Consider the following 26,612-nt stretch of genomic DNA (forward strand, 5'->3'; position numbering starts at 1 on the left):
TAAAATTCTAATTGTGATCAAATACATGTCACATTTACTATCTTAGCCATTTTTAAGCCTACAGTTCAGTAATGCTCAGTATATTCACACTGTTGTTGTAACACAGGTCTCTAGAACTTTTTCATCTTGCATAGTGAAACTCTGTACCCACTAAACAACCACTCCCCCAGCTCCTGGTAACCACCATGCTACTTTCTGTTTCTGTGAGTTCGACTACTTTATATACCTCATATAAATGGAATCATACTGTATTTGCCCTTTTTATGGCTGGCTTCTTTCACTTAGCATAATGTCCTCTGCGCATATCCATATTGTAGCATGCATCAGAATCTTCTTCTTTGTAAGGATGAATAATATTCCATTCTATGTAGGTACCACATTTTGTTTATCCATTTGTCCGTCCGTGGGCACTTGGGTTGCTCCACCTTTTGGCTATCGTAAGTAATGCTGCTATGGACATGGGTGTAGAAATATCTCATGGAGACTCTGCTTTCAGTCCTTTGGGGGTACATATCCATAAATAGTATCACTGGATCTTCTGGTAATTCTACTTTTAATTTTTTGAGCAACTGCCAGACCGTGCTCTGTAGTAGCCACACCATTTTACATGCTTCCCACCAATGCACAAGGGTTATAATTCCCTCACATCCTTATCACCATTTGTTATTGGCTGGGGTTTTTTGATAGCAGCCATCCTAACAGGTGTGAAGTGATATCTCCTAGTGTTATGCATTTGCATTTCCATAATTGGTGATGTTGAGCATCTTTTCACATGCACATTGGCCATTCATGTATCTTCTTGGAGAAATGTCTATTCAAGTCCTTTCCCCATTTTTAACTGGATCATTTTTGTTGGTGTTGTCGTCAAGTTGTAGGAGTTTTTTATGTATTCTGGATATTAACCCGTTATCAGATACATGACTTGCAAAGATTTTCTCCCATGCTATAGGTTGTGCCATTCGGTGCTCTGGCCCACATTTTGAAAGACAAGGACAATGTGCTAAAATGGAGAAAGAACCCAGCAAGAATGAAGCTAACAGGTTGGGGGCCACATCAGATGATTTCTCCAAGTCCTTTGAGCTCTCTGTTCTTGAGTTCCCATCCTTCTGGCTTTGTGCACACTGCATCCAAGCTCCATGTTTCGTGTATACTGCACTGCGTTTACCCTATTAGTTCCAGGCTGCTTCTGGAGAGAACATGCTCTATGCTAAGTACCATCCACCTCTAACATCCCATGACTTTCTTCCTGCTTTCTTCATGGCTGTGAGAACTGCCTTTTTAGCCTGCAGCATCTCCAGCTTTGGATGTTGTGACATGACAGCCTCAAATACATTTGCAACCTCTTTGCCACCCTGGGCAGAGATGCATTTCAACCCTAATTCTGTGGTAGCCATGGTGGCAGGATTGAGCATAGAGTCCATTTGCTGTGTCACCATTTCTCTGAGAACCAATTTGGTCGAGTGGAAAGACCATCAGAGCATCACTTCCTGGCTGTGTGATTATTGACAAGTCACTTAACTTCTCTGAGCCAGCTTCCTATCTGCAAACATGAAGATAGCACCATCCACCTCGCTGGGGTTTGGTGAGCCTTGTTCGGAATAAAGCATGTGTGGTGCCAAACTCAGTGTCTGACAGACAATGGGAGAGGCCAGCAATGGGTAGTTCCTCCCTCTGGGCCCAGACTCTTTAGCCAGAAGGAAGTACGCCCAGCAGGGGCCCATTCTACTCAGAGGCCACATAGTACCGAGGGGCCTCGAAAACAAAAGTCTCTCACTGGCCCCTAACCTCTGGTAGACCTGTGCCTTGAAGAAGCCCAGGCTCTATGAGAGTCTGCCACTGGCGAGAGGTCCCCAAATGTCCCTCCCTCAGTGACACCTTTCAGAGACCCTTAGCTATTCCTGGCCCAGAGTTTTCCTATCCCCCTTTCACCCCCCTCCATCCAGAACTGAAGGGTTTCTCCCTCAGATTTAATCCTTCCCTCAGATTTAATCCTTCCCCAAGCCTGTAGATTCCACCTCTTGAGAGAGCCAATTTTTATCTCCTTCCCAACTACACTGCTACCTACTACCCCTGTCCAAGCTGTCACCTGTTCGTGCCTGGATCAGGACATCCCCGCCGGCCACCGCAACCCCCATGCTCTGCTCCTCTCTGGCTCTTGCGACCCTCCTGTCCAGTCTCCTGGCAGCGGCAGGAGTGATCTAGCCACATTTTATCTACTCATCTCACTCTCCTGCTTAAAACTCTTTAATGACTCCCTGGGTGCTCTTCAGGAGGGAAGTTCAAACTCCTTAATGTGGCTTACAGGCCCTGCACGGTCTGGCCTCTGCCTGCCTCTCTGGTGTCACCTCTCACCACCTCTCCTCCATCACCCCCCACACTTGGGCCATATCAGCCTTCATTCTGCTGCTCCGACAAGCAGTGTTTCTCTCAGGGCCTTACCATATTCTCTTCCTCTGACCTGGAACATTCTTCCACCTCTGGGCTAACTCATATTCGTCTTTAAGTCTCAGTGAAGATGTCACTTCCTCTGGAAAGTTCTAACCGCCCCATCCCACAAGCTGAATTAGGTGACTGCATGCTTCCTCTGCCATTTTGCTCTTCCCCGGGTCACAGCACTTGGGAATGGGGTGTTGGTATAATTACTGCCCTCCTTAGCTAGCCTTGGGGCTCTGGGAGGTCAGGGACCCAGCCCATTTCCGCACCAGAGCCCCGGACAGTGACCAACATAGACCGTGGAGCATGTCCGTCAAACGACAGAAAGGTGCTTCACCTTCGCAACGTGCTCTTCATCTGCTCCCGGCCCCTTCTCTTTGCACCCATGCTCCCTCCACCTCACTGGAGGACTTGCTGTCCCCAGACACAGTGGACACAGCTCACATCTCGTTGTCTTTGTTCACGCTGGCCTTTCTGGCTACAATGCCCCCCCATCCTCCCCTCCTCCCTCATCACCTAACAAACTCCAACTTGTTTAAGTCTCAGCTCAGGTTACATCTCCTCAGTGAAGCCTGGGCCTGAAGGGAACCATTAAAATGAAGATTTATTCCAGGCAGGGTAATTCTTAGCTCATTTTTCATCATTAATGCTTTATTATACTAACTCTAATATCTAGCAGCCTTCATCACCCCAGCCCAGAGGCCAGACTGCCCCTCCTCCATCCTGGCTCTCCTGGCTCCTTGCAGGACCTCTGTTCCAGCACTTTCCCGAGGCCCTAGATGATGGGTTTTTGTTTGGTTGGTTGGTTCGGTGTAGTTTCCTTCCGTTTAGTGCTTTTCCTGAAGGACGTGGAGGACATGGTGTGACCTTAAACCCTTGGCCTCCTTGTGAGGGGAGGGGAACTTGGCTCATTTCTTCAATTAAAAGGAGACGTAAATTCTCTCCCCTCCCCCATCCTTTGTCTTCCCCCACACACACCCTGCCAGTGTGCCCACTCATTACTGAAACAAGCCAGGGCTGCTCCCCTTTCAGGAAACATCATTTTTCCAATTAGCCTTTGATTGGAAACAGTACCATTGCAGCTGGGCTGCTTTTAGTGCCTGCTGGCGGTAGGCAGCCTGGTCAATATGGAAAAGGCACTGGCCTGGGAGTCTAGAGTCCTCAATGCTAGTCTACCTTGGCCAAGTATCTGATTGTGGGCATCTTTCTTTCTTGCCCTGGGCCTCAGTTTCCTCCTTTTCTGAATAATGAACTTCAGGCTTTGCTACCGAAAATCTGGTCTGCCAGGGTAGGAGCATAGAGCATGTTGGCTTGTTGCAAATGCAGAATCTGGGTCCCACCCCAAACCTTGTAAATCGGAAGCTGCAGTTTAACAAGATCTTCAGGTGATTCCATCCACAGTAAAGTTTGGGGAGCGCTATGAACTTCCCAGATGAAAAGAATCACTGTGATTCTTGTTAAACATACCTTGCCTGGCCACTGTCCTGGACAGGCTAATGAAGTGGGAATGGGATGGGGTCCCAGAACTTGTATTTGTAGCAAGGAGCCCAATTGACTCACATCTCTGGGGAAGTTTGGGAAACATTGGACAAGTGGTTTATAAGGGCCCTTCCACCTTTGACGTTCTGCAATTCTGTGCGCAAGTGGTTCATTACTGGCGATAGTGAATAGTACATAATGCAGGCCTCTAGGACTTAGCCCTCTCTAAATTGGGTAAAGTATTTTCAGAATCATCCAGGGCCATGCAGGTGGGGGAAGAGGAAGAGGGATTACAACAATTTAAGCCAAGTCTTCTTGATTGGAGAAAATCAAGTCTCCGAGGTTCAAAGAGAAATTACCTGCTTACTCAAGACTGTCTCCTTGATGAAATCAGTCTTGATATAATCAGACAATCTGAAATTCCCTCTTGGAGTACCGAAAAGCGAGGATTAGAGATAGAAGGGCAGTGTCTTTCCTGACACTGGCAAGAGGATGGGGGCCAGGGGAGCCAGACAAGTTGACGAGGAAGCCTGGGGAAAGCCTGTCTCAGAAAGGAATCACATTTTCCAAACCCTCAGTATGGATGTGTGTCCTGACAAGGGATGTTTTCCAATTTTTGAGTGTATTTATACAAAAAAATTTTAAGAAAGGTCTAAAAATGAAGTTGGAGTTAGTTATATGTTTAAAATCACCTTTATTTGGAAAAGGGGGGAAATTACATAAGATCAGGACTGCCCTGAAAAGTTCAGGAGAGAAAAATTGCCAGTTTTCCTCCATGTTTGGATTTGTTTTTCTTATAAATATGCCTTAAGTTCCGTTGCTGGTAGGTTTTGGCTACATCTGAGATTTAGACAGGTGAAGAGAATGTGGAAGGGCATTCAGAGGGTATTTTTCTGGGCAGAGAAAGAAGGGTAGACTCTTGTCAGCAAGAGTGAAGTGTGAATGAGCATTGCATAGCCAGGGCCCAAGTCAGGGGAGGAGGTGGATAAGAGGGAAGCTACTGAGCTGTCCGGAGCACAGGACCATGTCTAGGAACAGGGGAAGGAAGCTAGGACAGAATTACTCAAGTCGGGGCTTCCCTTCTCTCACATTTCCTCCATGTATCCAGCTGGTCCATCAAATCCTGACACTTCTGTATCAACAGCACCTTGGCTTCATCCTTCCTCTCTACCACCCCTGTTCTGGCCTTAATTCTGGGCCCCCTCATGTCTCCATCCAGACTCCTGCAGCAGTCGCAAAGACTCACTCTCAGTGTCTTTACTTATGCAAGATTTTTCTCAAGCTTGAAAAAGCAGTCTTTCATCAGAAAACTAAACATATAGAGATCTTACCAGAATCACTAGCCTCTTGAGTCTTTGTTCTTCTGGGCAAGATGCAAACTGTAATCCAAATGGACCAGGAGATCATATATACTATTTAGGTCCTCACTGAGTCCTGGGGGAAAAGGAAGTAGAATTCACAAGAGCAGGGGTCCTCAAATGAGGGAGGGCCTCAGAATCCCCTGGAGGGCTTGTTAAAACAGAAATCATTGGGCCCCACTCCCAGAGTTTCTGATCCAGTGTAGTGGGGTGGGCCCCACAGATTTGCATTTCTGACATGTTCCTAGGTGGTTCTGTTGCACTGCTTTGCAATGTGAGCACCTTGAAGGCAGGAAATCCTGTGTCATCTCTGTATCTGCAGGCCCCTAACACAGAGCCTGGGGTGGAGAAGGCTTTCAGCAGCAACTGTTGAAAGAAGGAAATCATAAAAAGAGAAAAAAGAGAGGGAGGTGGGGAGGGGAGAGGGAAGAAGGGAGAGGGAGGAAGGGAGAGTGCGGAAGGTGGAGGGCTAACAGGAGAGACTATTTAGGCTCAGAGAAAGAAGTCCCTTCAAATTCCACACATCTTTTTCCTTACAACTCGGCCCCCACTGGTTTCTCCATTTGTCTGTTCTTTTAGTCTAAACCATTGGCTGCCACACTTCCAAACTTCACAGATGATCAAATTAGAAAAGAAAAGAAATTAAGATAGCTAGATTGAATGTAAGCCACTCTTGGTTTTACTTTTTATTTTGCCTTGTTAGGACATTAAAAAACCAACCTGCATCTGTCTTCTAGTCCTCTACATGGAGTAATTTGTTTCTATGAAAAACAAACAAACTCCACACCATATTATCCTTAGTTCTCTCTTTTCACCACAGTCTGGTAAAAACTTTATTACAGACTGCCATTGGTTGCTATACCAACACTTGGGAACCACTGGTCAACCACCCAAACTGTAATTCTAGATGATGCCCTTGTATTTTCCTCCAGAACCCTATATAATGGAACTATAACCTTGCCACCTCGGGTAGTTTTCAGTGTTTAGAGAGGGTCTTGCTTTTTCTGCCATTCCTTGTGCTCTTCCCTCTGCTGAGAACACTTCCTGCCCACCTCGAAAACTCTGAGTCTTTTCTCAAATGCTGCCAGTTCCGTGAAGTTTTCCTGACCATCCCAGGACATTAATGATCCCATCATTGGTGTTCCTGTAGTACAGACTCATTTATTTACAAGTCTGCCTTCCCTGGACTGAAACTCTTAAACCCAAGGCCCTGCAATTGGCAGAGGACCTGGAACATAGTGCTCCAGATATGTCTTGATGAAAACCACATAGAGGAGTTGGACTTGATCTGATGGGCAGTAGACAACTGTCATAAATTCCCAGTCACAGGAATGACAACGTCCAAATCTTTTAGAAAAGTTCTACTTGCAGTGGAGACCAGGACAGATCAAGTTGGGAGAAAGCAACATCATGTAGGATCAGCAAGAAGGAGGGTCTGGCAATAGTGGGCTGGAAGGTTGACCTGGGCTAGTCTGATTGTAGCCAATATATATATTTTGAATTAGGAACACTAAAAATTCCCATTTTTATTTCCTTTTTTTTTTGTCTCAACCAGATTAATGGCATTGGAGCTAATTAATAAAATACTGAGCTGGGGAAAGGAAAAATCTTAACCATCTCAGTCCTTGGGAATACTCAGGATGCTGGCATCCTTGCTTCTTTAAACACAGGTCAGGTGTTTAAAGGGCTGGCCCTCATTGTGAGTTGCTCAATCTATATTCCAAGACCTCAGCCTCCTCTTTCTGTAACCTTTTCTCCATCTTTTTCAATCAACCTCTTCACAAACCCAGTGCCTTTTCTCCCTGTTAATAAAAGTTTATCTGAGAAAAATAGTCATTTATGCTTGAGGATGAGATATTTAGGTATCCCTTCTCCCCGAGAGTAGCTGCACTATCAACAGGTTGAAAATTTGCAGGTAGGGACTGCAGGTAGAGGTATTTGCATGGAACCCACATGAAGTCTTTCTTGGGCCTCTGCAAACAGAGGACTAGAAGTGGCCACCTATGCTGATAACCAAGATTAACCTTGGTCAAAGCATCTCATACATAAAAAGAGGCCATTTGATTCCTGGTCGACTCTGGGAGGGAGCATCGATCATCAGCTTCCTCATCTATAAAATTAAGGGGTTGGACCGATGAACGTCTAAGTTTTTTCCTAGCTCGGACATTTTGTGGTTTTATGATCATCAGTTCAATGCTTCAAAAAATACAATGTCAGCCAGAAATATTGAAATCAAATTTTATTTTTGGAAAATGGCATACACACATCTTGCAAATGTACACAGAAATGAGAATGAGATGAAGAACAGAGCTTGAGAGCCAAAATGATTGCAAAAGCAGCTCTTTGGCCGCCTGGTATTGAATGCCGTGAATCTGCAGCATTCACAGTTCACAACACGTTACACACATGGGGAACTTCTCTAGACTTTGAAGTCCTCTAACCAAAGAAAGCCCTCATGAAATTGTGGAGGGAGGGAGGGGGATATTAACAGGCACGGGAGATGAAAAGGGTCTGCTCCAGCTGGTTTTACATGGGCCTCATCAAACCTGCCAGTCCAAGTAGGAACAGCAAACCAAAAAGGAGAGTGCCTTCTTGGAACACCACTTTAGAATCATAGTCTGAGAGCAGGTCTAGGCATTGCCTGGGAAACCAACAGCAATGCATATACATGCATGTCCTTGTCTTTTCTGGCTGTAACTCTTTTGAGGGGGCAGCTAAAAAGTCCCTAAATTATCTGCCGTCTTTCTCCATTTTTCTTTTTCTTTCTTAATAAGTATTGCTTGTTGGTCAAGCAGAGCCTTCTGAGGTCTCCAAATACCTCAAAACTGCTGCAGGGATAAAGGAACATCATTGTCCACTGTCTTTCAATTATATGCAATTCCGAGAACTATTCAACTCTGCCATGTAAGCAAATGGTCAAAGACATTCCCAAGCTGCCACTGATTTTTTTACGCAAAGGGAAGTTGAGTCTTTGATCATAATGTCACCCCTTGAGAAATGGTTGCTAGCTGCTGAGAGACTGAGAAATTGCCTTTCCCCCCTTTTTGGTCTGTTTGTTCTTTGTTGACTTTACTTGGCAAAAAGCATCAGGCCCCCAAATCAGTTATTTACAACTGTAAGACACCTGGGAGCAGGGGGAAGGGGAGGGAAGGGGGACCACAGGGAAGAATATATTCTTTTCAGAGGTTAAAATGAGTTATTTAAGAAATGTGATGTACAATACCATGCATTTACTCTCCAAAGCTAGTCACTAGCAAGCTAACGCCTCTAATACTACAACCACCAATTACAGCTGTTTTGCTACACTTAACTGAGTTCTAACTACAGCTATAGGGCAGAAAGGGTGGGCTGTTTCCATTTTAAACTTTCTCCCTTTGAAAATGGCCATAAAAGCATTTTCTGTACAAGTTTAATGGCACAAAAAGGTGACCCAAAACTTTTTTTAAAGAACTTACCACACATGAGCAATGCAAACTTCAATCAAAACATGCATTAGTTGTGTAAGTCATAAGGGATCATTGGCTTCAAGCTGCAATATATTGCAGGACCATACATGAGAGACGTTTTGGTATAACTTCTTACTTGCTTGAATCCCTTTAAGAGAACTTATAAGGAAAAGCCATTGGAAAGGGCATTCCATATAGCATTGCCAAGCAGTGACATCCCCAAGGGCTGTGCACCATGTTGAATAAATTAGCACCTACAAGCTGACTTCTTGAGGCCCATTAATTACTCTTAATGTGGACTGCCTGTACAGAGATAGGAACAGTTGGAGTCCAGAGTAAATGTTTAGGTGAATTTAGTAACATAAGGACAAATACATTTTAGTTAAGTGAGTATTTCTTTCTATAGTAGGGGTTTGTTAATTATCCTTTCCATTTAAATCAACCCCAATTGCCTATCAGTTCAGCTAAAACAGTTCAACAGTTGGCAAACCCCAAACGTAAGATTGTTACAGACAGCTTAATGTGTCAGTGGGTAAAACTTGAAACGAGTTGCTCCCCCACCCCCACACCTAACGCCCCTGCCCGGCCAAACCAAATGACAGCAGAAATAACCTGTGCTCTCTCATTATATTATATTGCAGCTTTTTAAAATATGAGAAAATCAAACAAAATCTGTTAATAGTATTTAGCTGATAGGAATCCATGGGTGGATTTTTCTGTTCAGCTGATTATTTCTCTGAGCACACTTCATTGCTCCACAAAATGGCAGACTAAAAAGGAACCACAGAGTCTTCTGTACAGCGCTTGGAAGGCAAAGACCTAACAACAGATGGGCTGTAAGGAAACTGCTTGTGAAGATCTGCTTTGGGGAATCGCAACTGAAAATGGAGAAGAAGAGTCAGGATCAGATTGATTCCAACCTCCATACTTCTGACTGAACTGTGGGATCAGCACTGGTTAAGTCCAGAAATAACTTCACATCACCAAGGCAAAATCCCAGGGCTAAGAAGAGGGATATGCCCAAAACCTAGACATGGAGGAAGAAAGGAATAGAACGGGAGACATCAAAGAAGCAAGAGAATTGCAGAGGATGAGGGATGGGCGTTTGTACTCTGGAAAGAGAGAGTGATAGTGGAGTATAAAATTGAGAGCAAATCTAGTGTGCTAGAGAGAGAAAGAAAAGACAAAGAGATACACTGGGGAGGTAGAGAGTGGCAAAAAGACATTGATTCCTCAGGTTATTCACCCAGAAATGAGAAGTTCCCACATCTCCACGTTTGTGCCTTCATTCACAAGGAGTTTGTTCTAACTTCTGTTGTGCCTTCCAACCTCTCCCAACTAGCCTGTCCTAATCAGAAGCAGGAAGATGCCTTAATTTCCCAAGGGAATTCTGTACTCCCCAGACCCCAGCTCCAAGCATCTAAAGTAAGATAAGATTGCATCTGATTCTGGAAGATGCCGGAGCCTATGAAATTGAGGGATACAAATGTAGGCAGTCACAAGTGGATTCGAGAGTCTTGTCGTTTGATAGCCACTGTCACACCACATAGGCCAAAGTGGGATGTCTGCATAGATCCTTAATAAGAAACCAGTAGGAAGTAATGTTGACACTAAGAAGTTGAATGTCAAGGCCACATTATACCTTTGGGGATGCTGAATAAGCTCTAGGGACCAGGGTGGAGAAGACAGAAGAGACAGTCTCCTTTTCCTGAAAAGATAGGAGGGGCAAAGTCCCTTCAACTAGGCATACTGAAAGGCAAGCCGATGGGACAGTTAGCCTTCTAATCTCTGAAAAGAAACAATGGAAGGGGCTTAAGAGGAACTGCTAACAGACCCAGCTCATAGTAGGTTGACCACTGGAGTCAGCACTCTGTGGGTTTAGAAATGCATTTTCCTCCCCACCCCGTGTCTTGGCTGTTGTGACAAAAACCTCCAGCCTTTTTTTTATGTAAACTACTAGGGAAGTGAGGAGTGCTAACTGGAGGAAGAATAAAATTGAGAATTCACTTTTAAGAAATGGATGGTCTGCATTGTCTTGGCCCATAATTACAGCCTTTAGGGCAATCCACTGAATATTACCAGCACTAGTCTGGGTCCGGGCCACCAAGAGCCAGAGAACCTGTTGGAGATGCCTCTTCTACCAAAAGGTATGCATGGGGAATCAATGCATTATCTTTGCTCAAGGTGGTCATACTTACAAGGAAGAGGAAACCCTCTATGGATTCACAGAACAGTGGACAACGCTACATAAAGAGGTCCCCTTCCAGGGGCAGTGGCAGAAGTGTGACAATTCCATTGCTACACAGGAGGTCTCAGATCACTTCTGGCACATCGATGTCTGGAATTTCATTCTCTCTCAATTCCACGTCCCAAAACATAGGACTCTTAACGCCCCCTCATCTCAGGTGAGCTTCAAAATACTGACAGTTTACTAATGAAACCAGCCTAGACCTAAGAGCCAAATCCCTTAATGCAATGCATGATTGAGGCCTTGCCTTGGAGAATCAAGCGGCCCTTTGTGGCCACATACAGGTTCCAATGGCTGTCTTCAAAAAAATGAATCTCTGGGCAGCCCAGTGGCTCAATGGTTAGGCGTCACCTTCAGTCCAGGGTGTGATCCTGGAAACCCAGGATCGAATCCCACATTGGGCTCCTTGTAAGGAGCCTGCTTCTCCCTCTGCCTCTCTTCTCTCTCTCTCTCTCTCTGTCTCTCTGTCTCTCATGAATAAATAAATAAATCTTTTTTAAAAATGAATCTCTAATGCCTTTTAGTCCCCAGAGCAAGTTGGGTAGCAAAGGAGGTCGTTCAAACCCCATGGTCCCAGGGCATCTGTCTGGAGATGTCTCTTGGCATAGATGTTTCAGAGGTAGGCTGATCCTGGAAAACAGTCCCATCAGTGTGCCAGAGCTCACTTGGGGCACATGAGCATGCTTATTCCCTTGTCTGAGGGACATGTGTTTTTAAAAAAGAAAAGCTATTTAGAACCAAATCTGAGGGGGATCAGAACATGTCCTTCCAGAGTATTGAAGGGACCAGGGAAGCAGACACAGTTTTGTCCAAAGCAAGCACTGTGGATTGCTGCCCTATGACTTGGGCTGGGTGATTCAAAGAAGTATCTAGGGGCTCAGACCCCTTGTCTTTCCCTTCTTCTTAGAACTATACATCCACTTTAAGGTTCCTTGGTTACTTCCAATTGGGGAGGCGAAGCAGGAAGAAGAGAGAATTTCCTGAGAAGTGGAGTAAGCCCAGAAGGAAGTCTCTTGGACCTGAACTAATGAACACCCCCCCTTAGTTCCCAGGAGGAGCCATGGTATGAGGAAACCACGTGTTCAGACCCTGTTGCCCTGGTTTCTGCCATGGAAGGCCACAGGACCAAGCAGTGTACACAAGAAGACGAGTATGGGGTATAGAGCACGTAGCTTGCTATTTTAGTGCAAACACAAGGAACCAACGTTTAACATCAGCCTGGGTGCATTTTAGTTACAAAGCCCCTTGCTTATACCTGGAAATTGTCCCCATTGGGGCAGGATGGCTATGGGAACATTGTAGTTGAGAACCACCACAGTGAGACCGTTATTTTCTAGCTGGGCTCTCTCCCATATTTTAAAAGAAATTATGGCCAGTGAATGGCAGTCACAGTCATTTAAAAAATACTGCAAAGCCATCTCAAAAAATCAGGACAAACAAAGCTATGTTCTGCTCTTCCTTCCTTTCCCTGCTCTAAGAACAAGAAACATTTCTCTCAGCCTACAAAGACCCAACCAGTAGGAGATGAAATGAGCTGACAGGGAAAGTCAGTCTTCCCCCATCTCCACTGGACAGGACTGGAGCTCAGAGGGCTGTCCTGAGGGCTCCTTGAGGTGGGGCAGTGATCCCCTGTGTTGAGTTGACAAGGTCAGGGACCTCATTGTTCCTGTGGGTTCTCAATGCCTCCTTCTCTTTGGGGGCATCTGCAGTCCATGTAGATGGGAACCATGTGAACACAGGGAGAAAGGGCCGTATTAGGTTGCTGGGTGGATTTCCCACTGAGCTCAGGGCAGCACCATATGGCTCCAAGATGCAACATGACCCTGGGAAAGAATTCTCAGGAGCCTAGTGGAAGGCAATACAGTTCAGTGGGAAAAGGCCCTGGAAAAAGAGCCAGGAGATGTGGGTTCTAATCCCAGCCCTGCCCCTAGCCAGCTGTGTGACCTTGGGGAAATTACTTTACCTCTGCATCTCCATTCCTGGCATGAAAATGAGGAATTTGGAGTAGATGATGTGATCCTAAGGTTCCTTCCAGCTAGAAAACTCTATGATTCAATCTAGGCTAATACTAAAGTCCTTAAGGACACAAAGCAGTCATGCTAATGGCTATCCTTTCCAAAACAGTGAAGAGAAAAGGAAATTTTCTCTCAATTTATCCCTAGTTAACACTACTTATGAAGTTGTTCAGCCCAGCCCCCATATATACATTTTGCCCTTCTTTGTCCCTATTTCTATTTCTGTAAGGGAGAAAAATCAGGAGGTAGGAACAAGCAACAGATAGACTGTGTGTGTGTGTGTGTGTGTGTGTGTGTGTGTACGCATGCACGTGCGTAGCTCATGCACACGTAAAAGAGGGAGGGAGGATGTGGGGAGCGGTGGCAGATGCTCGCTGAATGACTTGATATTTGCTGAGTGTGCAGAAGGTAACACAATGGGACTTTAGTGGTAATACTGGATTGAGCAAAATCCGGAATGAATGACGGGGGTGAAGGCGCTCAGTGACAATTTTTTCTTTTGCCTTGAAAATGGGCCAATTTAACATGTAATCATTAAACACTTGAATTTGGAATAAGACCAAGCCCCCTGAAGTGGCAGTACAGAAACATTCTCCTATAATTGATTCAAAGAAAGATGGAAGATCTACTTTTATTACTGAAGACTGTTGGGTCAAAGGCCACTCTAAAGAAAGTATGTCCATTTCGTACATACGCCACCAGTGAGGAAATGCTCGTGAAGATAGCATAGGGCCTAGACAGGAGGAAATCCAAATTCCTCCTCTGGTCTTGCTCTTTACCAGCATGTTGGTTAGTTGCCTCAGCCTCTGTTTCACCTTAAATTGAAGGAACCAGGCTGAGATCTGGAGAAAGTGGAATCTTTGAGAGGTCTGTCCTGAAGATTAAAAATAGACCTGTCTACACTGGTTTCAAACTCGCCTACAAATAAAGGAGCAGGGCAAAGGGAGATTCTCATGATTTGGGGTTCTTTGATGACCAACTTAACCAGGAATTGGTAGTACCGTCATCAGGACTTTTCTTGAAGCATAATTCTTATAGCTAAGGTATCTGAGGCTTGTCTAGGGACATCTGAGCTACCCCTTCCGCCACCGAGTCCCCTTCTACATATGCACATCAGCAATGCTACCAGGTTGCCACGGATCCATGTAGGGGTATTCTGGAGCATCTCCTAATCATGAAGCAACTGCAAGTACACACACACATACACACACCCCAAGCTCGTTCCAGTTCAAGTGGAGAAACAACCGCGAGTCACTCAGCAGCCAAACAGCGGCTTGGCTTTGAATGCTGCACCTCACAAACTATCCAAAGGATTACAAAGAAATAAGGAAATCTTCATATCTGCTAAAAGCAAACACAGAACTGGCATGCATGGCTTTCCCTTAAATTTAGTTGTCTTTGCCATTATGGGCTATGATTACAGACAAAAAGCAGTGTTATGAACCGGTGCCTCAAAGACTCAGAACTATTTCGAATGATCAGTCCTTAGCAAAGAGAAATCCTTTCTAGTGTTAAAGACAATCGAAAGGTTTCCGTGTCTTCAGTATGAAATATCAGAATTGTAGATAAAAAAGAGTTGTTGCTTAAAATATGCCATAACATTTCCTTTAAAATATAATTAGAATGTCTGGTCCACATTGAAATTATTAATGTAAGCAGAACTGTTAAAAAGTTATCAAAAGACTGATTCTATTGAATTGGCCTCTGCTATTCATTTTGTTTCCTCCTGGAGGTTTCTGTTTGGCAGTGACAGCATGATTTCTAAACTACGTTATTCTTTTGCATTTTTTTTGGTAAATTTTCTGCATGTGTTTTTTAGACAAAAGAAAAATCACCAGTTTATAAAAAAAGGAGCCTGAAGTACAGACATGAAGTTTTATAAAAAGGGTATTGGTTTCTTGCTATAAAAAGTGACTGAAAGGTATCAGACCTGAAAACAAATTCTCACAGTGTTTTCAGTGTTGGCTGTTTACAAGGCATTCAATAGAACAGAGATAGATGGATACCATACAGTTTGTGTAATAACTCGCTATGTTAGACAGCCTCCTAGAGGAATTGGGTATAGGAAGTCCCTCACCGCCAACTCTTAATTGCTTATTGATTGCAAATTGCCCCACTTGGAGAGATTGACAAGAAATTCACTGAGCTTTAGAAACTCTACTGAAATGTCTACAGTGTTTCTCAATTCTGTCTAGCCCTGCACTGGGCTCATCTAAGCATCTGATGTCAGAATTAGGAGTTGCTGGTGTTTCTCCCCCTTGACAGCCAGAACTGGTGCGAGACGATAAACTGGGGGCTTGATTGGGAGTGAAGAGCGAGGCGTGGGAGCTGCCTTGTTGCCCTCCCAAGATCCTCCAGCATTCTTGAGATCGGGAGACAAGGGGCACTTGTGTTTGTCACTCTTGGATTTGCCAATGAGTTTCTTTCCCACAAATGCATTTTAAGTGCTATGTATGTAAACAACCCTCTACAGAAGGAAGACTGTCGTGTATGAGCAAAGTGAAACGGGAGAAACAATGCAGGCGCCTAAGTTTTCAATAGAAAGGTCACAGATTAGCATATTTTACATCCCCAGAAAGTTACCCCGAAGGATGGTTATCAATCTATCTCTTATAATTGGTAACTGTGGATCAGTGGCCCAGAGGAGAAATCACAGGAACATAAACCCAACATATTACAGTGTGTTTTAAAAAATAACAAGAACAAATAAAAACTTGAAAGCACCAATAGCCCTGTTGGACACTTGAGCATAGAAGTACCCTATTGTAACTGTAAGCTTGGATTTGTACTCTGGACTCTGAACATTCTCTTCTCCTTCACATGGAATCACCAAGTGAGTCCGAATCATCCAAGGACAGAGGCAGGTACAGATCCTGTAAGAAGATAAGAGATAAAGTTAACTCCTTTTCTTGCCATCTTGGGCTCTGAAATGGGCAAAATAGGATGACTTTTTTTTCTAATTAGTATTTTCTCTAATTTTTATTCTGAACTAATTATAGTTTCAGAGGAAGCTGAAGTATAGGGAGGTATACTTCTACTGATGTACCCTTCACTCAGTTTCCCCCAATGGTAACATCTTGCCATTTCCATTTGCTCATGTGTGTGCATATGCTTGCATGTGTATATGTTGTCCTATGCAATTTTACCACATGTGCATATTTGTGTGACCCTCATCACAAATGAGATACAGACCTGTACTGTCGCTAAAGAGCTCCCTCATGCTACCCCAATTTAGGGCTACAGCCCCCCGTCTCCCACCTCTAAACACCCTATGGCAACCAATAATCTGTTTCCCATCTCTACAATTGTGTCATTCTAAGAATGGTATACAAATGGAATTATACAGTATGTAACCTTTTGGGACTGGCCTTCCCCATTTAGCATATAATTCCCTGGGGATTCATACAAGTTGTTGCACATGTCAGCAGGTTTACTCCTGTATATTGCTGAGCAGCATTCCATAGTGCAGTTATACCACAGTTTGGTTAACTATTCACCCTCGAAGGGCATTGCAGGTTATTACAAATTAAGCTTGCTATAAACATTCCTCTACAGGTTTTTGTGTGAACGTAAGTTTACATTTCTCTGGGATAAATGCTCAGGAGTACTACTGCTGAGTTGTATGACATTACATGTTTAATTTGTAGACTGCAGTATTGTTTTCCAGAGTGAGTGTACTATTTACATACATTCTCACCAGAAAAGTATTAGTGATCCAGTTTATCCATATCCTCACCAGTATTTGGCGATTTTGCTACTTTTTTATTTTAATTATTCTTAATGAGTTTGTAGTGATATCTAATTATGGTTTTAATTTGCATTTTCCTGATGGCTGCTGGTGTTAAACATATTTTCATGTCCATAGATGACATCTGTAATTCCTCCTCAGTAAAACGTTTCCTTAGGTCTTTTTTTTTTTTTTTTGAGACAGAGTGCGAGAGGAGGGTGTGGCAGAGGGAGAAGGAGAGAATCTCAAGCAGAGTAGACTCCACACTGAACAGAGCCCAACATGGGCTCAATCTCATCACCCTGCAGTCATGACCTGAGCCAAAATCAAGAGTCAGACACATAACCAACTGAGCTACCCAGGCACCCCTCTTCAGGGCTTTTGTTAATTTACTAACTGTTTTTTTTTCTTTCTTATCACGTTTTAACAGTTGTTTGTATACCGTTAGTTAAATATGTGCCCTGCAAATATTTTCTCCCACTCTGTAGCATGTCTTTCCATACCTTTTGCATGGTCTTTGACAAAGCAAAAGTTTTTAATTTTGATGAGGTCCAGTTTATTATTCTTTTTATTTTATGGATGGTACTTTTATTGTCAAACTTAAGAATGCTTTGCCTAGCCAAAGATCACAAGATATTCTCCTCTGTTTCCTTTTTCTCTGTTTTACATTTATACCTATAGTCCATTTTTAAAAGTTAATTTCTACATAAGATATGAGGTTTAGGTTAGCAGTCATTTTATGGCCTTTGGATATTCAATTGCTCCAGCGCCACTTATTGAAAAGACTTTCTTTCCTCCACTGATTGAATCTGTGCCTTTGTCAAAAATCAGTTGTGAATATAAATGTCAATTCATTTCATGGTCCCAGAAAACTGCCAGGTCCTGAACAAATGCCTAACCCTGAAAATGTACCTCATTTGCCTACTTGCAACTTATTTCCTGATGCTCTTCCATTTTGCACCAGGAATTAGGATCCATGGCTTCAATGCTGTCCAAGGCTTATATGTCTTGAGGAGATTGGGAGGTGATATGGCATTGGTTTTTCCCACTGTCCCCAGAACTGTATTTGGAGGTACTTCTGATTCCTCTTGGACTTACTTCACCCATAATCTAAATCAGTGATTTTCAAATCTCTGTCTCTCAATCTCTCTCTCTCTCTTCTCCTTCTAAATCCTCTATTCAAATGAAATTTTGTTTGGAAGCCCAATACATTAAATAAATAAATAAATGTGTAGCTCTTGTGGTTGAATCAGACATGGCGAAGGCAGAATTTCACCCATCACCAAATGAAGCAGTTTGAAAACCACTGCTATCATTCACATTATCAGCAAGATACTAAAGGGAACTGAAAAACTTAGGTCAACTGTGGATATTTAAGAGATTCTCCTTGGTATAATAGAAACAAAGAACGTAGGTAGAGACTTGTCCAAAAAATTGGAGCCTATAGCTTCTCTGTGAGTTAGAGGGAAAAGTGAAGATGAGGAAGAAGGACAAGAAAAAGGAGGAGAGGGACTTGCTTATCTAAATATTAAGAATGCTTTTTGCTGTGGGGCACCTAGCTGGCTCAATCAGTAAAGCATGTGAGTCTCGATCTTGGGGTTGTAAGTTTGAGCCCCATATTAGGGGAAGAGATTACTTAAAAATAAAATCTTTAAAGAAAAAAAGAACACTTTTTGCTGACAAGGAAGGGGTAAGAAAATGTTTAGGCAGCTTCAATGGAAAGAGGAGCTAAGTATATTCGGAAAGCTGAGCTTTTAGTCCTGAATAATCTATACTGTGACACTGAAAAAGTCTTTGACTCTTGGTGTCTTCATCCTGAAAATTTAGTATTGGAAAGGACAATATGTAAGGTCCCCCTCCACCTCTCAGTCTGTTATTTTGGACCCTCAAGGGACTACTTAATCATTAAAAAACACAAGAAAGGCAACTATAGCAAATAGACTCACTTCTTACCAACCCACCATCCCTTCACGGTAGGGGCTGACAAACTTTTTTTGTAAAGGGCTAGATAGTAAATATTTTGGGCTCTCTTTGCTGGTTACATATGGTTTCTTCCATGTAGTCTTGTTTGTTTGGGTTTTGTTTCTTTTACACCCCTTTAAAGATATAAGAAACATTTTTTTTACACATCGGGGGACTACCCCGAAACAACCAGGCCATAGGCAGTATTTGACACCCTTGTTCTACACTACCAAACACCCATCTCTTATAAAACTGATACACAGGTAAGAAGTGCAAGGCTGAGGAAACAACAGGAGTTCAATAAAAACTTGTAAAATTGAATTGGTACACAATTGGGTCACATCTCTGAAGGGATTTTAGTTCTCTTATACTTGAATAAAGTGAAAATCGAACATAGTCAAAAGTATCTTTGAGCTCTAGACTTCCATAATGGCAAAGAAAGACTGAAAATCTGCTCCTGCAGTGACACTGGAAAAATGGTCAAAATCAACTTTTTCAGAACTCTGGAAATTAACCAAAAGCTTTCAGCAATCCAAAACGTGTTTATTCAAGAAAAATGGCTGAATTTTAGTAAGAATATCAAAATTTGTAGTGCATTAGCTTGTTCTATTTCCTTTTCCTCTCCCCAACTACAGTGTACCTTTGAAAACCAACAGCCTCCCAATTACAGTATCTGAAAAACAGCAACTTAGCAGTGACCAGAGGGTGCAGAATGAGTTGGAAGCTCCCCAAAATGCCCCCATTCCCAGAGAATTGTCACTATTTGACCTGTTTAGTAGCTCCTTGGAAACTCCCACTCATGGGACTCTTTATTTGACCTGACGAAAAGCACACTCACTGTGAACCGCCTTTTCAGGGAGCTTAATCAGCTGCAATTGTTTAAAATCACAGCTGCCTAACATAGAGGAAACTGTTGGGGTAAGTGAAGCTGCTCAAAACCTTAAAAGGGAAAAGCTACAGAATTAATGTCCATAGGAGACTTTGAAAAGCTCTAACATATTCACATATTCCCAGGAATCTCTATGACATGGTACATGATCAGGACTGGGTGTATTCTGAGAAGAGACCGAAGAAGGTCCTAATCTCTCACCTCTGGTTGGCCTTGGGGCCCTCCTCAAGCAGCAAATGAAGGCTGAGGCAAAGTTATAAACTGCCTGACAGAGCACTGAAACCATCCCCAACACACACACACACACACACACACACACGCATGCACGCACGCACGCAGTGTTTCAGCCAAGGCAGGGAAACTTATTAGATCAAAGCATTTAAGAAAATATAGGAAAATTATCCTTCAAGAATGAAGGAGAAAACAAGACATTCTCAGATAAACAAAGACAGAGAGTTCATTGCTAGCAGACATCTCCTCCAAGAAATACTAAAGAGAAGCTTTTGGGGCGGGGGTGGAGGGACTGAAAGGACAATAGACGGTAGTTAAAATCCATATAAAAAAGAAAGAACACTTGGTATATGTAAATATATAGGTAAATACAAAAGACAGTACAAATTTATTTTTGTGACTCTTTCTTCTATTAACCAGTTCAAAAGACAACTGCATGGAATAGTGATTGTATAAGTGTGCTGATGGACTAATTACATTATAAAGATGTAATTTGTATGTCAATAAGAGCCCAGAAGGAGGGGGAGGGACAAAACTGTACTATAGTAAATTTTTTAGTGTTCAATTGAAATTAAGTTGATATTATTCCAGAATAGATTGCATTAAGATGTTAATTGTACTCTCCAGGGCAGCCACTAAGAAAATAACTCAAAATAAAATTAGTAAAACTACAAGGAGATTCAAATGGCACATTAGAAAAATATCTAACACAAAAAAGAACAGACATTGAGGAATAAGGGAACAAAAAAGACATAAGACATATAGAAAAGAACAAAATGGCAGATGTAATCTCCACCCTAGCAGTAATTACATTAAACATAAATAGATTAAGCACTCAAATGAAAAGGCAGGGATTGGCAGAATGGATTTTACAAAAAACAACATGATCCAGCTCTCTGCTGCCTGAAAGAGACACAATTTAAAGACACAAATTGATTGAAAGCAAAAGGATGGACAAAAAACTTACCATGCAGTAAGTAATCAAAAAGAGCTGGAGAGGCTATACTAATAACAGAAAAAAATAGACTTTGAGACAAAAAATTGTTGATAGAGACAAATAAGGATGTTTTCTAATGATAAAAGGGATAAATACACCTGAGAACATAAACATACATGTGCCTTAACAACAGAGCACCAAACTACATAAAGCAGAAAATTACTTAATTGAAGGAAGAAATAAACAACTCATCTAGAATAGTTGAAGACTTCAGTACTCCACCTTCAATAATGTACAGAATAACCAGGCAGAAGACCAATGAGGAAAGACAAAGCTTAAATGACACTACTAACAACTGCACATCTATAGAATACTCCACTCAACCATAGCAGAACACACATTCTTCTCAAGATCCCATTCTGCAGAATAGACAATATGCTAGGTCACAAAACAAATCTCAATAAATGTAAAAGGGTTGAAATCATACAAAGTATGTTCTTTGCAGTGGAATTAAATTAGAAAGCAATGACAGAAAGGTATCTGGGAAATTTACAAATATGTGGAAATTAAACAACATACTGCTAAATAGCCAATGGGTCAAAGGAGAAATCACAAGGGAAATTAGAAAAGACTTTTATCTTTTCTAAGACAGAAAATGAAATAACAATACACCAAAAGTTATGAGAAGCAGCTAAAGCAGTGCTCAGAGGGAAATTTATAGGAGATGTTCAGAATATGAACTCATAGAAACAGAGAGTAGATCAGTGGTTGCCAGAGGTTGGGTGGAGGGAGAAGAGACTGTGAATACTTTTGAGGGTGATGAATATATTCTTGTACAACTTCATGATTATACTAAAAACTACCGAAGCATATACTTTTAAAAGGTGAATTTTACAGTATGTGAATTACATCTCAATAAGCTGTTATTTTTAAAAAATGGTACCTTTGAAAATCCCTTAGGCTGACAACTGAATACTGATTATATGATTCCTGAGCATGGAGCCCTATACAGCAAAATGCATGCATCGACATTTAATGCATAGAGTGATATTTAGCATGTAATGATGTATACAAAAGTAAAAAGACAGTTTTGTGGTAGTTTTGTTCCATGACTCTCCTGTGACTCTCGATGGATTCCATTAGTCTAAATTACACACGATAGAAGTCCACTACAGAGAAAGAGCACACAGGATTAAGAGTCAGGAGACCTAGGTTCTAGCCCTATCTTGGCTATTTCATTTCCCCTTACAAGGGCCTTTGATGCTCTGTCTGAATATTGAGGGAGACGTGGAGTACAAGATCTTTCAGGTTCCTTCTTGTTCTAAAATTCTCTAAGTCAGATCACTGCATTTTATGTTTTATTAGTTACACCAAAGCAAAGGAAACAAGGCTGACATTGCCAAGTTCCTAACCACCCTGCACATTTTTTGGGCAACACAGAAGGGCCTTTTCATTATGGAGGCTACTTTGAGTCCTAACACATTGAACCACAGGGCTTCAGCATTCACCCTTGCTCTCAATAACTCTTGTAACAGACCCTTCAGTGTAGTTGGTTGGCTGGTGGAAATAATCATAAAAGATTATTTCAGACGTATATTTCAGAGGAAGGGGGTGCAGGCCTAGGGGTAGAATCGCAAGGAGGCTGCACTTGTAGTCATTATGACTTGGGATGGGTGAGGTGAGAGGCAGGCTATGGAGAGAACCCATAGGACTAGGCTTAGTAATGAATTTCTGTACTTATGTCCTCCATCCACTTACATCGTATTCAAAAGATATTTTCTTGTGTGGGTAGAACAATGTTCAGGAGAAGGAATTATCTCAACTCTGTGTTTTTGTTGATCGATATGTAGAAATACAGAAACACACATATTGCTTAACAATACAAATAATTTGCACCTGAAATTCATTTGCTTAGTCCCTTGGAGCCCTACAGAACAAAATGTTTGTAACAAATACAGCTGTGCTGGCGATACTATTGCGTTAGAGAAAACAAAATCTTGGTCTCTGGTCCAAGGAGCTTATAGTCCAAAGGAAGTCAGAGAGGAGTTTTGAGAAACCTGGCTTCTAGTTTGGGTTTGCTTTTTCCCAAATGTGCCCTGCACTTTTCTGATGGCGTGGCTTTATTCTTGCTGACTTTTTTTGTTTTTTAATGCTGGAATGCCCATTCTCTTCACCAGCCATCAAAAGCCTACCCAGGCTTCAAGGCCCCACTTAAATATCACCTAGTCTGCAAAACTTTCTCCATCTCCCACCCTCACCCCATTAGAGGCCTTTCCCACCCCTCTTTGTGCTCTTAGAGTCCTTTTGTCCGCTCTTGATCACACTACCGAAATCCACTTAGAGTGGTGTCTATGATTTAAGGGTCAGTACCCGACTTTACTCATCAAACTATCTCTCCAAGCACTTACAGGACCACAGAAAAGGGGTCTGAAAACACAGAGGAAAATATGTATTTAAATTATGTTGGTTATATTTTCAAATAATACGTCAAATATACTTCCCTTTGATCTCTAGAAGACTTTACAAGCCAAATATCTCCAAATTTAAAGGAATGAGTGCAATTACCAACCTGGAAAACATTTTTAAATAAACAGAAGTGTTTTCCTATATTTCTGGGCTTTTTGAACATCTTAAATGTACTATGTTCTCCAAAGTGTTGAATCATACTGGAGTTGTCTTTCACCTTGGCACCCCCTTTTTCTCATTTGGAAAATGGAAACGCTACCTACCTGCCCTATCTCTTTGGCAGTGTTATCACAAGGGTAAATAGGAAAATGTGCAAAAGGATCAAGTAGTATGGAAATGCAAAATGTTGTTCTCATTAACTATCCAAGGACTTACTTTGTGTCCATATTGTTAGCACTCGAGTATGCGGACTTTGGCTAACCCCCTCACAGCTGCATTAAAGAGGATTCTCCATGAGCTGCTTAAGAGGGGAAGCCAAGAGGCTGATTACAGCTTAGGGCCCTGCCACAGCCATCAAGAGTTACCAAAGGGATGCTGGGACTTCAAATTTGTTTCCAATTGCGCAGGAGGAAAGTCATGGCCTCAGACACCTGCTTCCTGTTTCCACCATGACTCACACCTTTCAGGTCCACTTGGATGGAAGTTCAGATGAGAACTGCTTGGGCCCACTGCCCAAGGACCTTACTGGTGCTATCTAAGGTTCAGGTAGCTATGTAGAAGGAGGAACAAGAAGCTGAGGCCTGAGACCCAGGGGGCCTGAGCCAAGGTCACAAGATACTTTTTTAGCTTATTTGGAAAAACCAGTTCACCCTGCATCTTGGTAGTGTCAAGCATGAGGCTGTTGCCTCCCGATCAGATGCACTGAGAGAGACATATTACTTCTATGGCAATTCTGCCCCAAATGCATAATATGGACTTAATCACAAGGAAACATCAGACACACTTAAATCAAAGGACATTCTACCAAATAACTGGCCTGTATTCTCCATTTCTACCATACATCTTCAAAAAGAAAGACTCAAGTTCTAGTTTAAAGAAGACTATAGGAACGTAACAACTGCAGGTGATGTGTGAATCTGGACGGCAATTGCTGAAGTGTGAGTATGAGCTGTAGCGTATATAACAGTGTTTCACCAGTACAAATTTCCTGATTTTGATCACTCTGCTATTGTTAGGAATGAAAATATCCTTATTGTTAGGAAATACACACAAGCATTCAGAGGTAAAATGATATAATGTGTGCAACTTCATCTCAAATGTTAAAAAAAATGGTAAAGTGTGTGTGTGTGTGCATGTGCATGCGTGTGTGGGGGGGTGTGGAGTGAGAGAACACAAGGAATAAATGGAGCAAAAATATAAACTGGTGAATCTGTGTAAAGAGTGTACAGAACTTTTTTATATTATTCTTGCAACTCTCCTGTAAGTTTGAAATGATATAAAAGTAAGAAGTTAAAAAGTAAGAAGTTCACCAAAACCCAAATTCTTTAAATATTTGCTCTAGAGAATCATATGATTTGTTACTTCATGTGTGTTTGTCTCACTGTCATAAAAAAAAGTCATTTTAAAAATAAAAGGATGTACTGACAATCCCACAGAGAGGCTCTGGCAGTGCCACCATCTATCGCTTGTTCTAGTCCTTCAATGGTTAAATTAGTTCATAGAATTGAGTCAAAACAAAACAAAACACCCACACAAAAAAGCCCACAAACCCAACCAGGAGAAATGGTTTAACAAAGCCAGCACTCACCTCAACAGGCTTATGGACGATGGGTCCTCAGCCTAAATGAACTGAACAGGTCAAGTGAAAAGCTGAATGACTCAAGTGAGCAGGCCAAATAAATGTCCAAGCTGCCCCATTGCTTTTGATGAAGATGCTGGGGTAGGTCAATCTCCTCAGAAGGATGATAAGGGCAGAAATGCATAGGGCAAAGACAGTAAGAAGCAATGTAGCATAGGAGCTCCTGTTGGAGAGTGGAACGACAGAAGGAGGCTACTCCCTATCTTGGAGCATCCATAATTAATGAGCTTTGCTGCTCAGAAGAGTAACCGAGTGCTGACGGTAAGGGTAGTTTTCATCCATGCTACAACCTCTGCGTAACACTGGCTGCACAGAAAGTTCAGCAGATCCTCATTTGGGGAAACCAAATAGCTGAGCAGGACAATTAGAAGGTTCTGGTCGGGGTCAACACTGGAAACTAAATGGGTCATTACAGGAACAGAATAGGAAGTAGGAATGATGGAACAGGTAATGGTCAATTAACCAAGAAAGTAGAGTCCTAATGTAGAGAAATGAAAATGGATGTCAGGTAGTGGTGTGCTGTTACATTCGTAAAAACGAACTTTCCGGTGGTGGGGGGCAGGGGAGGGGGAAGACCACAGCCTTGATTTGTAGTGTGTACTGATTTCTGTGGTGCAAATATTCCCACCACGATGGAGTTCTTGTTACCAAACTGTAATTGCTGAGCATAGAGCTCAGAAGCGATGTACACAATTAACACTTGTGAGCTAGCATGAACTGGCTCCAGCATACTGCTGGCAGTCACTCAGGTGCTAGTTCTATGTCTGCCACCACCTAGCTATGTCACCCTAGTAACTTAAGCTTTCTGGGTCTTCATTTCCTCTCCTGCAAATTGTTGACCTCCCAAGATTATCGAGACAATCAAATGAAAGTAATTTATCTCCATCTAAAATCTTTCAGCTCTGACCATCTATGGTCCAGTGATGGAGTTGGCCACATTTGTGGCCTTTTGCCTATTTCCATCTCACACCAGGTCTTGTGAGCAGGGAGAAGACAAAAGAATTCTAGAGGAATCTGCTCCAGAGTGTGGCCATCGAAGCAGAAACCATGTTCACATTGCCTCAGAGGTGAGGTCCAAGGCAGTAACTGCTCCAGATTTTCTATACAGAAGAGATTTCTGGGTGGGAATCTGTTTGGAAAGTGGGGCTAGAGAGTTTACAAACTTGTATTATTTTTGAGGTATATTTATTTGGAATTACTTAGTGGTGTAAATGGTTCCCAGGCAGGGTTGATGTGGTGTATATGTGCCCTCTCCTCCTACAATGTACCAGAAACTGCCTGGTAGTGATGAATACATAGTGAAACTAGGGTGTGTTCATGTTTTGATATCCAGCAAATCCAAAGGGAGTCACTCAGTGCAAACTTTCTTTGACTGCTATCTTTGTCACTTCTTCCGACTGGTGCCTGGGGACATAAGCTGTGCTCAATGCCCTCTTTGCTGTGCTGAGTGCTTTCCAGCTCATCCTCTGAGCCATCATTTGGTGACACCAGTAACTCAGGTATTTAGGACCTTTGTTACCTCTTCCTTTTGGTTAAGTGTAACTGGGAATTGCAGGGGGTTAGGCTGGGGGGACGTTGGTCGAAGGAACAAAATGAAAGTGACTAGAAGCTTGGCACCTGCTG

General features: G+C 42.5%; 1 protein-coding gene across 6 annotated transcripts in view; it reads right to left on the reverse strand.

The window, feature by feature from the left end:
* Positions 1 to 7,494: 7,494 nt before the first annotated feature.
* DCX (doublecortin) overlaps positions 7,495 to 26,612 on the reverse strand; it is a 140,714-nt gene continuing 121,596 nt past the window's right edge. For all 6 annotated transcript variants that reach the window (XM_038588099.1, XM_038588096.1, XM_038588095.1 and 3 more), the window contains one exon: positions 7,495 to 15,852. In XM_038588099.1, coding sequence (XP_038444027.1) covers positions 15,824 to 15,852 — 29 coding nt within the window. In that variant the 3' untranslated portion in view covers positions 7,495 to 15,823. The remainder of the gene's footprint in view (positions 15,853 to 26,612) is intronic.

This window comes from Canis lupus, chromosome X, assembly GCF_011100685.1.
Source record: "Canis lupus familiaris isolate Mischka breed German Shepherd chromosome X, alternate assembly UU_Cfam_GSD_1.0, whole genome shotgun sequence".
NCBI classification, from domain to species: domain Eukaryota; kingdom Metazoa; phylum Chordata; class Mammalia; order Carnivora; family Canidae; genus Canis; species Canis lupus.